The sequence below is a fragment of the Camelina sativa genome, chromosome 9 (genome assembly GCF_000633955.1).
Source record: "Camelina sativa cultivar DH55 chromosome 9, Cs, whole genome shotgun sequence".
Taxonomy (NCBI): domain Eukaryota; kingdom Viridiplantae; phylum Streptophyta; class Magnoliopsida; order Brassicales; family Brassicaceae; genus Camelina; species Camelina sativa.
In genome coordinates this window covers 30,379,307-30,394,644 of record NC_025693.1, presented here as the reverse complement: position 1 = coordinate 30,394,644, position 15,338 = coordinate 30,379,307, and the positions used below count along the sequence as shown (strand labels likewise).

At 34.1% G+C, this 15,338-nt stretch overlaps 3 protein-coding genes and 1 non-coding gene across 4 annotated transcripts; 3 read left to right on the top strand and 1 right to left on the bottom strand.

Annotated features, from left to right (window-relative positions):
- LOC104713210 (auxin-responsive protein SAUR36-like) lies at window positions 352-1,285 on the top strand. Its single transcript, XM_010430282.2, has one exon. The coding sequence runs from the start codon at window positions 417-419 to the stop codon at window positions 882-884; it is 468 nt and encodes a 155-aa protein (XP_010428584.1). The 5' UTR covers window positions 352-416; the 3' UTR covers window positions 885-1,285.
- On the bottom strand, window positions 6,438-7,256 carry LOC104713209 (auxin-induced protein 15A-like). Its single transcript, XM_010430281.2, has one exon. The coding sequence runs from the start codon at window positions 7,071-7,073 to the stop codon at window positions 6,744-6,746; it is 330 nt and encodes a 109-aa protein (XP_010428583.1). The 5' UTR covers window positions 7,074-7,256; the 3' UTR covers window positions 6,438-6,743.
- On the top strand, window positions 11,452-11,524 carry TRNAE-CUC. The gene has a single exon. It is a non-coding gene; the product is annotated as a tRNA-Glu (tRNA).
- Window positions 11,631-13,759, top strand: LOC104713208 (DNA-binding protein HEXBP). The gene is made up of 4 exons (XM_010430280.2): window positions 11,631-11,685; window positions 12,157-12,339; window positions 12,840-12,932; window positions 13,020-13,759. Exons 2-4 carry the CDS (start codon window positions 12,197-12,199, stop codon window positions 13,543-13,545), a joined length of 762 nt encoding a protein of 253 aa, XP_010428582.1. The 5' UTR covers window positions 11,631-11,685; window positions 12,157-12,196; the 3' UTR covers window positions 13,546-13,759.

Genomic DNA, 15,338 nt, shown 5'->3' with positions numbered 1-15,338 from the left:
CACATGTCTAATCCGTCATATCTCTTGTATCACTAAACCTTTGCGCACCATCCAATGTATTAAGAAGATAAAAACATACTAAAAATCATACTCCTCTTAAAAGAATCATTTGATTCGTATCTAATCTCTCTTTCAACAAAATCTTTTAAAAATTAATTTCTCTGAAATAACAAGTAATCTACCAATCACACTAATCTTTTATTTCATTAAACGTAAATGAATCGAGCCAAATTAAAATTAAGGGACCACGGAGGTAAACTCGTAAATATCTCAAAAACCAGTGGCGTTTTCTTATACCCTTTACTATATAAACCTCGTCCCTCCCAAACTCTCAAAATCCCCTCTGACACTTTCTCTCTCACTACAAACTACAATACAGAGCAGATCAAAAAAAATCAGTTAACCGGAAAAAAAAAATGGCTGGAGGTCTCGGAAAATGCAGTAAGATCCGTCACATTGTGAGGCTGAGACAGATGCTCCGACGGTGGCGCGACCAAGCGAGGATGTCTTCTTCTTTCAACCGCTGTGTACCGTCAGATGTACCGTCAGGACACGTGGCGATCTACGTTGGAAGCAGTTGCAGGAGATTTGTAGTGCGCGCGACGTACCTGAACCATCCCATCCTTAGGAACCTTTTGGTCCAAGCTGAGGAAGAGTTCGGTTTCGTTAACCAAGGTCCGTTGGTTATCCCTTGCGAAGAATCGGTTTTCGAGGAATCGATTCGGTTTATATCCCGGTCTGATTCGACCCGGTCAAGACGGTTTACTTGTCCCGATGATTTTCAGAAGAATTGCCACGTGGTGGGGATTAGTAGCAAGATAGATCTATGGATCGAATCTCGACCGTTACTTCACGGCGTCTCCGACAACAAAGCCGTGTGGTGATTTTTTTCAACGGATCACTTTGACGGCGTCGTACAGAAGAGTAAATAGAGACAAAATAAAACGAGAGCCGGTTCGGACCCGGTTCGACTTGGAACGAGTAATGTTAATAATCGAAGCCAATTTTGAAATAATCGTCATTGACTCCGGTTCGTTGTGGTTTTGTTTTTTTCTTCTTCTATTTATTTATTGATGAGGCGGCGGAGTGTATTTGCGGTGGCTCGGAGATGGCCGTGAAAGGTGGGTGAGTCATTCTACCGAGTCGTCCCGGGTTCGAATGTGATTTTAAAATTGGTTATTTGGTTGTATATTCTGCAATTTCCATTAAAATTGTAGTAATCATTATTATTGTTGGAGAAATTTTCAATATTCTAACAATCAACAACGTGTATATTCCATTACCATTGCACTCGTACTTGAAAAAGAAATGAGCTAATGATCATAACTCATAAGATAAGATTCATAACTATCATAATTTTATTAATATATAAAATGATTGTCATAATCAGTTCCTACGAATATTTTAATGAGTATTTTAAACCTGTTAAACTTTAAACATCATACTCTTTACTGTTTTTCTAGTACAAAAAAAAAAAAAAAGAGTTGGAATCTGTTATATATTTTTATATAGTTGAATTCATGTAAATAGATTAATACTTTAGGTGATATATTCAATAATAAACCATATAGTATAAAGTTTTTTTTCTTCTTAACATCCCCATGTAGTATAAAGTTATTTTCTAATTAACTAGTGTGAATTTTAAATCTATAATATTATTTACTTCTTCTTTTGATTCAATTTTTTGTCTACTGCTTCGGCGAAAGTTGTTTGAAATTGGACCGTAGTGATTGGAAACAGAAGAAAAGGAAAAAAAATCCGACCAGGTCATGTGAAGGAAAAGACTATCAGGAAATAGCCACTTTGTTATGTTTTCATTCTCAACAAAAAGCTTTTTGATTTTTCTGTCCTTCACGTTCTTCCAACAGTACAATTTACGGTACACAATGTCATCACCTTCATCTAGTTTTTAGAATGTGTTCATACAGCCTGGATTTTTTTGCTAATTAGATAGTTTAGATTCTTTAGTTATTTCTCTGATTCATTCCAGTCCACACTAGTTTATATGGAAGAAAATTTATATCTTTATTTATCAGAAAATTAATATTTTACAATGAACCTGAAAATGATGTTAAATTGGATATTTTATGATCATACAACCAACCTGAAAACATTTTACAATGAATGCAGAAAATATTTACAAGGAACCAGAAAATATTTTACATTCCAGTCCATAAGAATTAAGATATCTCTATTTGTCATATATCTTACTCAGTTCTAATAAGTAAAATATATTCCAATATCCAATGTTCATATTACTTCAATATAGTTATTATATTATTATATTGATCTATCGCATTCGGCATGATGTATCCAATGTTAATATTACATAATTGACATGATGATCCTTCTTCTCTAGCATCCACAAATATTGGACATGTTGAACATATATTCTGTACTTCATATTCGACACCACACATAACATTTCACAAATAAGAGACGGCATGAAGGAGTAAAGGACAAGACTAATTCACGTTAGTCTAGGAATATTATGCACTAGGTTGAATCTAGGGTTAGTATGAACGAAAACACGAGTTAGGGAAGCTAAACTACGCCATGTGGATCTACCACACAATAGCTATAAACGATGAATATCATGTTTGAAAAGGTGATAAAACAAACAACACTTAAAAAATATCATGTTTGAAAAGGTGATAAAACAAACAACACTTAAAAACCTTTTTACGAACGAAAGCGAATTTACTAGTTTTAGCTTTGATGAATGATACTTGGCCGNAAAAAAATATTACATATTGACATGATCATTTTTCTTCTCTAGCATCCACAAATATTGGACATTTTGAACATATGTTCTGTACTTCATATTCGACACCACACATAACATTTCACAAATAAGAGACGGCATAAAGGACAAATCTATGCACTCACGTTAGTCTAGGAATATTATGCACTAGGTTGAATCTAGGGTTAGTATGAACGAAAACACGAGTTAGGGAAGCTAAACTACGCCATGTGGATCGACCACACATTAGCTATAAACGATGAATATCATGTTTGAAGAGGTGATAAAAACAAACATCACTTGAAGAAACCTTTTTAAGAGCGAAAGCGAATTTACTCGATTTAGCTTTGATGAATGATACTTGGCCGAAAATAGATTAATGTGATAGATAGAATATAATTTGACAAGGAAGTCTCGAAATGGTTAAAAGAACAATGTTGGGTTAAAGATAGTTGTAGCCAGGAAGGAGATCATTAACGAGGAAGATATATGTCCTTTTAGTACAACAATTATTTAGAATTATAATGATGAGAGTCGTGAACACGAGAGAGAGAGAGAGAAGTTGAGAGATTCTTTCGAAAGGACAGCGAAGAGAGGCCCAATGAGAGAAGCTTTGTTTAGCTTTACCTTTGTACCCTTATCCTTTGGTCATTTCACATTCAGCTACCCCCACACCCTCGTGCATGGCTAATCATTAATCCAATAGTAACTTCAAATAATTCATATGACATGCACGGGACAGAATATATGATAGTCAAACAGAGGAATAAGAAGAGAGCAGTGAAAATTAAATAAATCAAAATAGGGTTAACAACTTAATATATACAAACAACTAGCGGAATTATCACTGATCAAATTCCAAAAATTGATTAAATTTCTCCAATTGCTTTGTCTTTGTCAAATACTCACTTTTTACTGACTAGTTTTTTATGTCGGCTTTGGTGAATTTTTCGGAGATTACGGCCCAAGTCGATTGTGGAAAGACCCATCCACTCAGGCTTAACCAATAATTATGAGCCACCTAAAAGATATAACAACATTTACAAGTTCGCTTTGGTGAAGACCCGATTTCCTTTTATTTATCGAGATTGATGGTGACGGAAGAGGCCCAGTCCAATATGGATATGCTTTGTTCCTTCTAATCGTGTAAATATACTAGATACAGTCATTAGAGTTAAAAATCCTTATAAATGAACCGTATAAATTCTATTTTATCTTAGTTAATTTGGTGACAATCGCCGTATAATTTAATTTATCTGATTCTACCATAGAGAGAATCAGCTATATGATATTGTCACAATTCAATGAAATTTATGGTTGATGTAGTCATGATTATTATTGCATCAAAACATTATAGAGTATATATATAGAAACGAAGTGATAATATCTGGTGTGTTTTTTTCCTTGATATGCTAATTAGTGGATATGTAGCACTTTCGGACTTGGTGGGATTGTGATCTCTTTACCGACCCATTCGCATACAAATATTAGGCATTACCACATCTTAATAGCTTTTCTACGTTCACAAAGACAACGTCCTTGGAAAAAGACATCTTTATGTATAAAAGTCGGTGACCATAAGGAAAAGGAGATTAGTTAAATTCTAGCAAACTAGTATTTAATTATACATCTTCAAATCCGTACTAAAGCCATTTATCATCAATCAAAACAATGAAATCCGTACGGTAATAAATGGATTTCAAGAAATTTGTGACAGACTATCACTTCGCGTATAATGCGGAAATAACATTCAATTGGTTAGGAAAAGATAGAAAAAAAAGTAAAAGGGAAATATAATTCAAAGAAAGCACTGATATGTATGATTTGATAATGATACCTTCATTCTTCCGTAACACTTATCAATAGTTCTTCCTCAGTCCTTGGTGGAAAATACTAACTTCACCCACAAAACAAAACAAAACAAAAACAAATTTGACTCTCAATACGTGTCAAAATCTTAAACCCAATTCTAAGACTAATATATGTGGCAAAGTAATATGCAAACTGAGTTTTATCTCATAATTAAATTAAGCAAACCGAAGAAAAAGTCCATCCGTCCATAAAGTACCGTAGTACGGTAAAGAGAGGCAAGGGTAGGAGTAGTAGTAGTAGTAGTTATGTCAAATCATCATATAATAGGGGGAGTGCAATTACACGATACGGTGAATCTTATCGTGATCTTGAAGCCCATGATACAAGTCAAGCTTTAATGGTTTATTTATCTAAGCCGTCCAAAAATAATTGAAGTTGGCTCCCATCACCTACCACTCTGTGTTCTAGAGGATTATTAACCCTCTTGGTTGTTTTGTTGGGTTCATGATCATCTAAATAATCTATGTATACGAGATTTCTTAAGCTGTTGTGGGTCACGTTCGCATGTGCTTATCTCTCTCTCTGACGTTGATTTTGATATCTCCAAAACTTTTTTTATTTTCTATTTTTCAAAGACTGATTTTATTACCGAAGAGGTGGGACGAATTATCAAAGCAAAAAACACACCTAATAAACTTTTGCAGATTCTATGCTTAAAGTATATATTTTTCTCACGATTTGTTACACATTTGTGAAAAAGTGTGTATGGTTATATAAAGAAACCAAACGTAAATGCCATATGGCTAAATTAATTTTAAGCGGTTTAACATCAACATCGAGATAGGTTTAGCTCATTAGGAGTTATGGGTTTATCATAGCTTTTAATTTTGTCTATAACTATAGGTGTAATGAAAATTAATATATCCTCAAATGTATCAATCTATTTATCAGAAGATACTATACCAGTTACGACTTTTTTGCTCTACCACCCAACTTTAGGGTCCATATAAAAACTTTTAAGTTTTAACTTAATACAGAATCCAAATAATAATTCCAAATTTGTTTAATAAGTATTCTCTCTGATTTTTTTTAATTATCGTTTAAGGTTTTTCACACAAATTAAGAAAACTATTAAATTTTTCGTTTTGCTTTTTATTACCTTCCAATCTCGTAATTAATACGAAGTTAACGCTTTCACAAATTTTCAACCTATACCAAAAGAACCCTATATATATATAGTTATTATACTGTAACGATCCTGCAACTAACATTCCATCCAGATTCTTTTTTTTTTCTTTTTCTTTAAGTCATTTCAACAGATTTAACGGCTAAAAACCGCCGATTTGTAAAGAGACACACCATCTTTGCTTTAAAAGAAAAAAAAATACACTATGGAGTTTTTAAAAATTCAAAATATGAAAATAACCTTGAACCATATTACTAGTAAATTTGTGGAGAGAGACAAAACTCTAGAAAGTAACGAACGACCGTGTCTTATTGCTCTCTGTTTTCAAGGACTGTGGTACTTTGTTTTTTGAGTCTATACTATCTCAGCAATGAGGTTTTTTTTTTCTTTTTTTTTATAAAGAATTTATCAAACTAAATTGTAAAATTGAGTAACCAATTTCACATTTTTAAAAAATTGTCACACCCTCAACTATATACAAGTCTTTTTAAAAAGCAGCTTTACTAGATTTGCCATTTAACAGAACCTTTTTGGGAATTTGTTTACATTATACTACATGTTGACTCTGCGCAGAGATATTTGACTGAGTCCGCGTGACTAGAATTCAATTATCACATATTCACAACTTGTTTACAACAAGATGTAAAAAGAAAATCACATCAAGTAAATTTTTTAAAAAACCAAAGCCTTAAGCTGATAATATTAAAAAGTCTCTCATTCATCAAATATTAAAAAGTAGTCTCTCACAGGGTACAACATTGAACAAACCACACCACCATGAGAGAGTAAATCTGAGAAGAGTACCAAAAATAGTAATCATTCTCATTTAGGTTTTTTTTTCTTCTAAGGGTTAGTCTCACTCTAATACAACTACTAAACCCATATTAACCAAAAACATAATTAAGGTTTGCTAAACACAGAGAAGCATTTACTCAGCAGCTTCCTCTGTTTCCTCCCAAAATATATTAACTAAAAAAACCCTAAAAAAAAAAAGAGATATGTTCATCGGAGCATGGAGGTGGTGAGAGATCGGAAAACGACTTCTTCACAAGGGATAGTGAGACCCATGTCATGATCAAAGCCAAACTCTTCCTCTGCTTGTTGGAGAAGAAGCTGAAACTCGGGTCGGGTCAAAAACGAAATGGGCACAACGTACCTGACCCGATTCTCTCCTACGTAGACGACGAAGTGACCTTTAGGCACGTCAAGAGGAGATCCGTTTTCGTCTTCACTGTATACATTGTTCTGTTTCTTCCCCAAGCTCGAACACCTCTTCAAGATTTGCTTGATCATCGCCGTTTGCGTTAGCTTGTTCGCTTTCTTCATCGCCATTTCTCTTCGACAAGTGATCTCTTCAAAATCTTTTTCTTTTTCTAACAATGAAGGATGAGTGTGTAATTAGAGAGAGTGAGGGGAGGGATCATGGACTTATGGTTGAGGGGTATTTATTGAGGCCTTGAGCGAGTGGAAACTCTTCTTTATTTTTTAAAAAGTTTTTAACGAAAAAAAGAATATACGGAATTTACAAAATTGTACAGTATATACGAATTTATACACACCCACAACATGTATTATTAGTATGTGTGCATAAATTAATTAATTATAAAGAGAGAGAGAGAGGGTGATGGTGATATCGAGGCGTTGAGGAGATTATGATGTGTTTGTTGTTTGAATATGAATTTGCGTGTATGCTACGGGTGACCATATTTGTTGTGCATTTAGATGATAAAAAGCAGTACTATTTAATTTGTTGCAGAATTGATGTAATGTAGAAACTCGAAAGCGACCACTTGGGTCATCTGGTTTGGCTCCAAGAGAGAATCTGTTGAATTCAATTTTTTTCTTATACAAAACAAAAATAAAAACCAAATTGATGCGTAATTTAGATTAATATATATTCATAAAAAAATGCTATGAATTGTGTTTTCAAAGCATGTGAAGACGTGGGGTCCTAAATGAGACGAGACGAGTATGTGTGGAATTTGTTAGACGGACGGTTTTGATGCATATTCATCTTACTTTCACTTTTTGTGGTTGGAATATATTTGAATATCTAGGCTACTGATTTTTTTTTCTTCTTTTTGGTACATGCATGCTTGTCGATTTAGTTAACTTAATTAGGGTTTCAATCTCATCCTTCGAGGTTGATTAGGGTTTTATTCGAATCTGTTGTACTAGTATAGTAGTTGTTCTTTATATTTGTATTTTATCTTTTACTGTCTCCACTTTATGGATATCTTGACACATTCTCCCATTTACTTGTCCCATTTATCTTACATCGAGCGTAGGGCTTTTTTTTATCCAAGTTGTTATCGAATTATTAACAAGCAAAGCTCACACGTACGAAACACTCAACGTGTTACTTCATGCACGTTGTCAAACAGTAAGATAGAAAATTCAATACTACTTAATAATCCATAAATTTTGTTATAAAACGTAGCTAACGTTCTTAATTTCAGCATTACCGAATGGACACTAGATATTAGTGCTTCATCTAGTAAAATATGATTGACGTTAGGATATTTGTACAGTATATATCAAAGATATTTTGTAATACAACATTTAATTTAGTATATTTTGTTTGTCAAAAGTTGCTGGATTTTTTTAGATAATTACAAATCCGTCACCTTTTTTCGGTTTGTTGGATTATGCTGTTTAATATCTGCAATTTGATCACAAAACTATATAAAAAGAATCCTAATATTTCAGAAATGAAGAAAAAGAACGTACAGAAAAGTACCACGATCTTGATTATTGAACCCGTGAATCTAGAAGAATAAAAGAAAAAGACATCAAAGCTGAAACTTCACAAGGATAAAAGGAGCGTTGTTGTACCCAATGAGCCACTAGTGAGTAATATTTCCCAATATTTTATATAGATAGAGAGAGAGAAGAACAAGATAGATTATATAATTAAGAAAAAAAAACAATGGTAAGTGTTAACGTAACACGTATAACCGAACTTCTGTCCACTTGGGAAACCATATACAGTGAATCTTTCTTTAGAGTAGTATTGAAATGCGTCAAAAAAATAATACTATTAAGTATGAACAAAAAAAAGAAAAAAAAAAAAAAGAAAAAACAAAGAAGCAGAGGGAAGGGGTCGATGTTTCGGACCACAAACCAAAACCAAGAAAATTGTCGTAACCAAGCGAGGACTCTCCAACTGTCTCAACTGACTCACATGCTCTCATGCGTTTCTCTACTTCTATAGTCTACCCCCCTATACAATTCTTATACCTTCTTTGGATTTCAAGATCTCTAAGTCACTTTCATTTTTACAAAGTTCCATTACCTTTTGCAAGTTAACTTCTTGCGTTCAACTATCACATACGGAGATTGCTAACTGAATGTTGGTATGTTTTCGAAATCAAATACTCCCTCCGTTTCAATATATAAGATGTTTTAGCTTCTTTTTTTGTTTCAAAATATAAGATGTCTTGTAACTTTTCATGCAAATTTTAATATATATTTAATAATCTGTAATCATTATTTATGCAGTCTTCTTTATTATTGATTGAATCTTTTTAATTTAAATATATATGATACTTTTTAAAAGAAAAATAAACTATCTTAATATGTATGCCTTACCTTAAACATCGTATATTTTTAAACGGAGAGAGTATTAATGTATCATATCAAATTCTGATATAAATTTATTATAACTAATTAAGTAGTCACGTTACCATCTTTGTGAGTTGGTATCGTACGTGGTCCATTTTCAAAAAGTTTATCATTTTTGGGTTTTAAAGCTAAAAGTTAGTCTCATCTAAATTCTAAATCAGCAATGTGTGCAACTGAAAGTTAGATAAATTATTTAACAAGATAACTTTTGAACTTTTGATATAATTAAATATATCGCTCCAAGTTGCATGAGTTCAATAGCTCCCTACCCCAAAATTAAATATGCAAATTAACTTCTTGCGTCCAACTATCACAGATTCAGAGAGAGGATAATTTATACACTCACGTGGTTTTCTCTGCATCTATAACCTCCAAACGAAAATCTTGAAAACTATGCAGCAACAGAAAGATATTGCTAACATCCGAAATGCGCAAACAATATATTATGTATAAGAATTTATAAAAATATTATAAATTTGTTAGCGTCTATATATACAATTCATATATTACTAAAACAATGTAGAAAGTAGAAACGAAAACAACATTTTTTGGATATATCTTGGAATGAAAATGTTGAGACGAAGACAAAAAATACAGTGGAAGCCGTGACGAGTTTGTTGTTTGTACAATAACAACGATCGAGCCTGATTGATGAACAGTAACCAAAACGGCATCGTGTGGATGAGGCTTAAACAAAGGAAAGGACATTTGTAAATTTGGGAGATAAGGACTCAAAGGTGTCTCGTTCGTACAATGACAGTACTCGAACCGGTTACGGCTTCTCGAATTTAATATCTGCAAATTAATCAAACACACGCACATGCAAGCCGTATATTTTTTTCTTGGATTTTTTGTTGTGGTGCGTATTCCGTCTTATTCTTCGAATCCATTTCACCGCATATCTACTTATAGATTTTTTTTTTTTTAATAATCACGGCAAGTTTATCTCTTTGAAATGTAAATGAAATATAGATGACAAAAATATCGAAAAAAACGACAGTTAAAAGAATCTCAATAGCTTATTGTTATCCTAGTGTCTTTTTCTTTGTAAATACTACCTTTGCACAATTCAACTATTTACATGTTAGAAGGTACTATTTTGTTATAAATATTATATGGTATGAAATTATAGGGGAGAAATAAAATGATTGCGTATGCATCCGTATAGACAAATATTGTTTATATCTACTTTTGCTAAATTTTCTTTGATCTTGCATAAAAATATCCGTATAGCATCCATGCAAAACCCACGTATATGTCTAAAATGCTATATGATGACAAGTTGTCCAGCTAGTATATAGTATATATTCCACGTATTTTACGTACTTATTTGTAATATATATATATGTAATATATTATATATATATATATAATATATTATATATATATATATATATATATTGGTAACTAAGTAGGTAAATAATGTCTTTTAAAAATGCATTGAAACGGGGGGATGACGGAATAAGGTTAAGTCCTAACGAACTGCGAAACCTCATCTTTAGAATGAAACCAAACTCACATGTTCCATCAACGAGATTGGTCACATGAAAACAGAAACTTAAATTGTTTTGCTTTCAATTTTTGTAGAAACTACACTAATGTTGATGGGTCCCTTAAACGGCGGAGTAGTTGGTAATAGACACAGAATACATAAAGGACCATCATGTTTATTTTCAAGCGAATTTACAAGACACTACTACCGTTTAATCAATTTTTCAGCCAAATGTCCTATTTTTGCTGTCTGATCTTTTCAATAGTTACGTAAACAAGAATTTATCTGCTAGAAAATAGTATAAGTTTCTGCCTAACGAAATACATAAAACAAACCGAACGATTCTCCTATATTATCAACCACCCTATACTAGATACAATATCCTTTTCTTAATATATTATAAAAGTAGGTACACACATCATATGAATCCACTTTTTTGAGGAAAACTATATGAACTTCATTTGTTTGTAGGAAAGTAGAAACACATGAGATTGATATGTGGAAATATCTTGAACTACATACATAGGGTTTTTGTGAACTAAACAGTTGTTAATCTATGAGATTTATAAATAGATAGATGAGTCTAAGCACAAATCCGTTGTAGTCTAGCTGGTCAGGATACTCGGCTCTCACCCGAGAGACCCGGGTTCGAGTCCCGGCAACGGAGTTCTTTTTGGTTTTTCATTTTAATACGTACAAGCCCACTTAAAGTTATAAGTCGGCCCACAGAAAAGCCCAGCAATATAAAGGAAAGGGATTGAATATATAGATGTCTTAATTAGCTACTCGCCGGACAGGATTATTTCTCGGCCAAGTTTTCTAGCTCAGGTTCGTCGTCTCCACCCCCCTAATCTTAAATCATGTTTAGGATTTTTTTTAAGTTTTTTTCTTTAATTTTTGTTTTATTGCTATTGAGATTTCCTGAGATTTGATTTCATGTAGTTCTAGATTTGGGGTGGTTCATAATCTGTGGTTGGAGTATTGTTGTTAGGTTAAAGAATTCGATTTTGTGAGATCTGTTTAGGTTGTACAGAACGGTGTGAGAATGTTGAATCCGGTTTATAGTATTCGAAAAAAGCTTTGATTTTTATGATACCCATTTGAGTTTATGAGGCTGTGGAAAGAGGGTTGGGACGATGATGCAAAGAAATTGGTGTTGCGGAGTTCTGGATGCTCTCTCAGATCAGATCTGTTTTGTGGGGTTCTTGATAAATGGGGGGAAGCGTTTGGAGTTTTGTGTTGAAGATTTGATGTATGTGAAGAGATTGAAGGAGGGTAATGTTGGTGTGTTGTTGGCAGGTGTTTGATGTAAAAAGTTGTCGTTGTTTGGTGGAAGGGAATGAGTTCAATGAGCAGAAGCAGGAGTCGAAGTCGGAGTCGTGATCGGTTTCGTAGTCGGAGTCCTAGAGACAGGAGAATGAGACCTGAACGAATTTCTTACCGTGATGCTCCTTCTAGAAGGGAGCCACGTCGTGCTTTCAGGTCCTTTTTTTTTGTCTTTCATGTCTTGGCCCTTTCTTCACTAGCAACAGTTGCTTCTCTTTTCACTCTCGACCCCTAAACCATAGTTAACCTTTATACTTCTCTTCTATATTAGCCTTCTCATACTAACAACTGACATAGAGGTTAAGCCGAGCTGGCGATTTCATCCACAATCCTATGCTTGTAGAAGAAATAGATGCTAATCCAGTCTCTAACTTGATTATGACTTTGACTTGCTGAACAAATTCTCTAATCTCAAGCTTTATTCTCTCTTCTACTCTTTACCAAGATGGTGTGTGATTAGGGCGGAACCAGGGTTAAGTCAAGGCTTTTCTTTCAATGTTTATCTCCAAGTGTTTCTTTGATTGAATTGATAGTCAGTGTTAGATTGGTTTTAGTTCAACTGCTTGCATACATACTTTTGGATGAAGTTATATTCGATTCAATTCGGTGACATGTTTGTTCACAATTTCTTGATCTTGTTGGAATCATTTGTTCAGCCAAGGAAATCTCTGCAACAACTGCAAGCGTCCTGGTCACTTTGCAAGAGACTGTTCTAATGTTTCCGTCTGTAACAACTGTGGCCTTCCAGGGTATATACGTCTTCCCAAATTTAATTACTGATTTTTTTTTTCTGTTTATAAGCATTCCCATTATGGTTCCTTGAACTCTCTCTGCAGGCACATTGCAGCAGAATGCACAGCAGAATCACGGTGTTGGAACTGTAGAGAACCGGGCCATGTAGCCTCAAACTGTTCAAACGAAGGAATCTGCCACTCGTGTGGCAAAGCTGGACATCGAGTGAGAGACTGCACTAACCCGGATTCTCGTCCAGGAGACTTGAGGCTCTGCAACAACTGCTTTAAACCGGGGCATCTCGCTGCTGACTGCACAAACGACAAGGCGTGCAAGAACTGCAGGACTTCAGGTCACATAGCTCGTGACTGTCGGAACGAACCGGTTTGCAACATCTGCAGCATCTCGGGCCATGTTGCTAGACAATGCCCAAAAGGGGACAGCAGTTACTCTGACAGAGGAAGCAGGGTTCGAGGCAATGGTATGCAAAGAGATGGTTTGAGCAGAATGGGCAGAGACAGAGACGGTGTTGGCTCAATGATAACATGTCACAATTGTGGTGGCCGGGGACACATGGCGTACGAGTGCCCGTCTGCTCGAGTCGCTGACCGTGGATTCCGCCGGTTCTGAGGTTCTAAAAATCGACCAGTTGAAGTTCCATTCTTCTTCACCTCTAGCCTTTTTTACCTTCTGGTTGTGGCGCTACAATGTTGTTTTCTCATGGTTTTTGTCTATTGGAGTGAATCAAGACTGGTTTTTCTTTTGGTTTTTTTTTGGGAAATTGAGACATTGTTTGTGTTGTGTATGAATTATTGAATAGATTATTGTGATGCAAAGTTCTGAAGTTTTAGAATCCAATATTTACTAGAAATCAAATTTAAATGTTTTGTTTCCTCCCAATCGTGAATAAGTAAAGATGTGTTGTAGTTTTATATTTAAGCTACTGTGCATGCAAGTATATGTCTTTTGTAAGCGATTAATTCAGTCAAACTCCTAGGCGATCTCGAAACAGACTTTTTAGTAATAGACTTGTAGATCACACAAAATTCGAAAAAAATTAAACAATGGACGTGCTAGTGGGAGAGACGACGAGATAGATGGTCCTGGTCATCTATCTACAAGTAGATGAAATTGGCTAACGTAAAAGGAACACATAAACAACCGTACCAAATACTCCATAAATACCAACTTGCAAAAATGTTAATTTTTTAAAGAAAAATGGCATGCGAGTTTTTCTTTTAGTTTTATTTGGCATGCGAGGTTTGTTGTATCCAGTTCATACTATTCAAAGACGTAGAGGCTATGAGTATAATAGTTTGTAAATGGAATGAATTGTTTTACACTCTTTCGATTCGTTGTATTTTATATATAGTCATATACTAGTAAGAATAATACAACATTGTTAGTGACATCATTGCGTAAGTTTTCTTTTGTAATTTTTAGAAAAAATAAAGATGTACATTGAAGGAGAAGACTTACAGTATTGATGATTGGTGGTGGACTAGCCTACTACCACGGTACCACCCCACTAGTAGTGTTACCAAAGGGATCTCTTCTTCTTTTTTTGTTTCTTTACCTTATATCTCATCTAATATTTTTTATTAACCACTAATATTCTTACCAACAATATTATAAAGCTCCCTATACCTGGTTTCAATAACGAAAAAACATTGGTTAAACTATACAGAGATAAGTAACCTATTCGTATGACAACTAACAAATTCCAATCTGAATTATATAATATAAGAAAAAATAAATAAATTAGAAATGTGATATATCTCGTTTTTATTAGAAACCTTTTGGTGTTTTACAGAACCATGCTAATATACTAGAGGTCAATATGCGTTTGTAAAAGACACATAATAACATTTTTTTTTGTTTGATAAAGAAAAGGCACATGATAAGTTGACAAACGAAAAAACATAATTATGATCGTCTTCTCTTCTTGATTTTTAAGACACAAACACTTTTATTCTTGGTAGGACCAAACCTAACATTTTTTTTTCTGGTTAGAAAGGACCAAACCTATCTGTCAATAAGACTTTTCAATTTATGTAAAGGGACAAAAAACAAACAAACAAATGCACTATAAATAGAGAGCCAAAACGAAGCTATCATATCAGATCAAACAAAAACAAGTCTAGTAACAAACTTTGTGGAGAATCAAGAAAAATGAAGACAACTTCTTCATTGGTGGTTATCTTCCTCATCGCAGTGATCTTGCAAACTAACCTACTAGTGAGTGGGCACGTCCGTTCCACTGATCAAGACACGCTAAAAAACAACAACAATAATGATATAAACAGCACAACCACCGAAGTAGTTATCAAGGACAAGAAAAGAAGTTACAATGGAGGAAGCGGAAGCTATAGATGGGGATGGGGTGGAGGCGGCGGAGGAGGAGGGGGAGGAGGAGGAGGAGG

Coding starts and splice junctions, on each gene's coding strand:
- LOC104713208 (XM_010430280.2), top strand. CDS start 12,197: ATGAGTTCAATGAGCAGAAGCAGGAGTCGAAGTCGGAGTCGTGATCGG. Junction 12,340..12,839: donor GAGCCACGTCGTGCTTTCAG/GTCCTTTTTTTT, acceptor TCATTTGTTCAG/CCAAGGAAATCTCTGCAACA. Junction 12,933..13,019: donor AACAACTGTGGCCTTCCAGG/GTATATACGTCT, acceptor CTCTCTCTGCAG/GCACATTGCAGCAGAATGCA.
- LOC104713209 (XM_010430281.2), bottom strand. CDS start 7,073: ATGGCGATGAAGAAAGCGAACAAGCTAACGCAAACGGCGATGATCAAG.
- LOC104713210 (XM_010430282.2), top strand. CDS start 417: ATGGCTGGAGGTCTCGGAAAATGCAGTAAGATCCGTCACATTGTGAGG.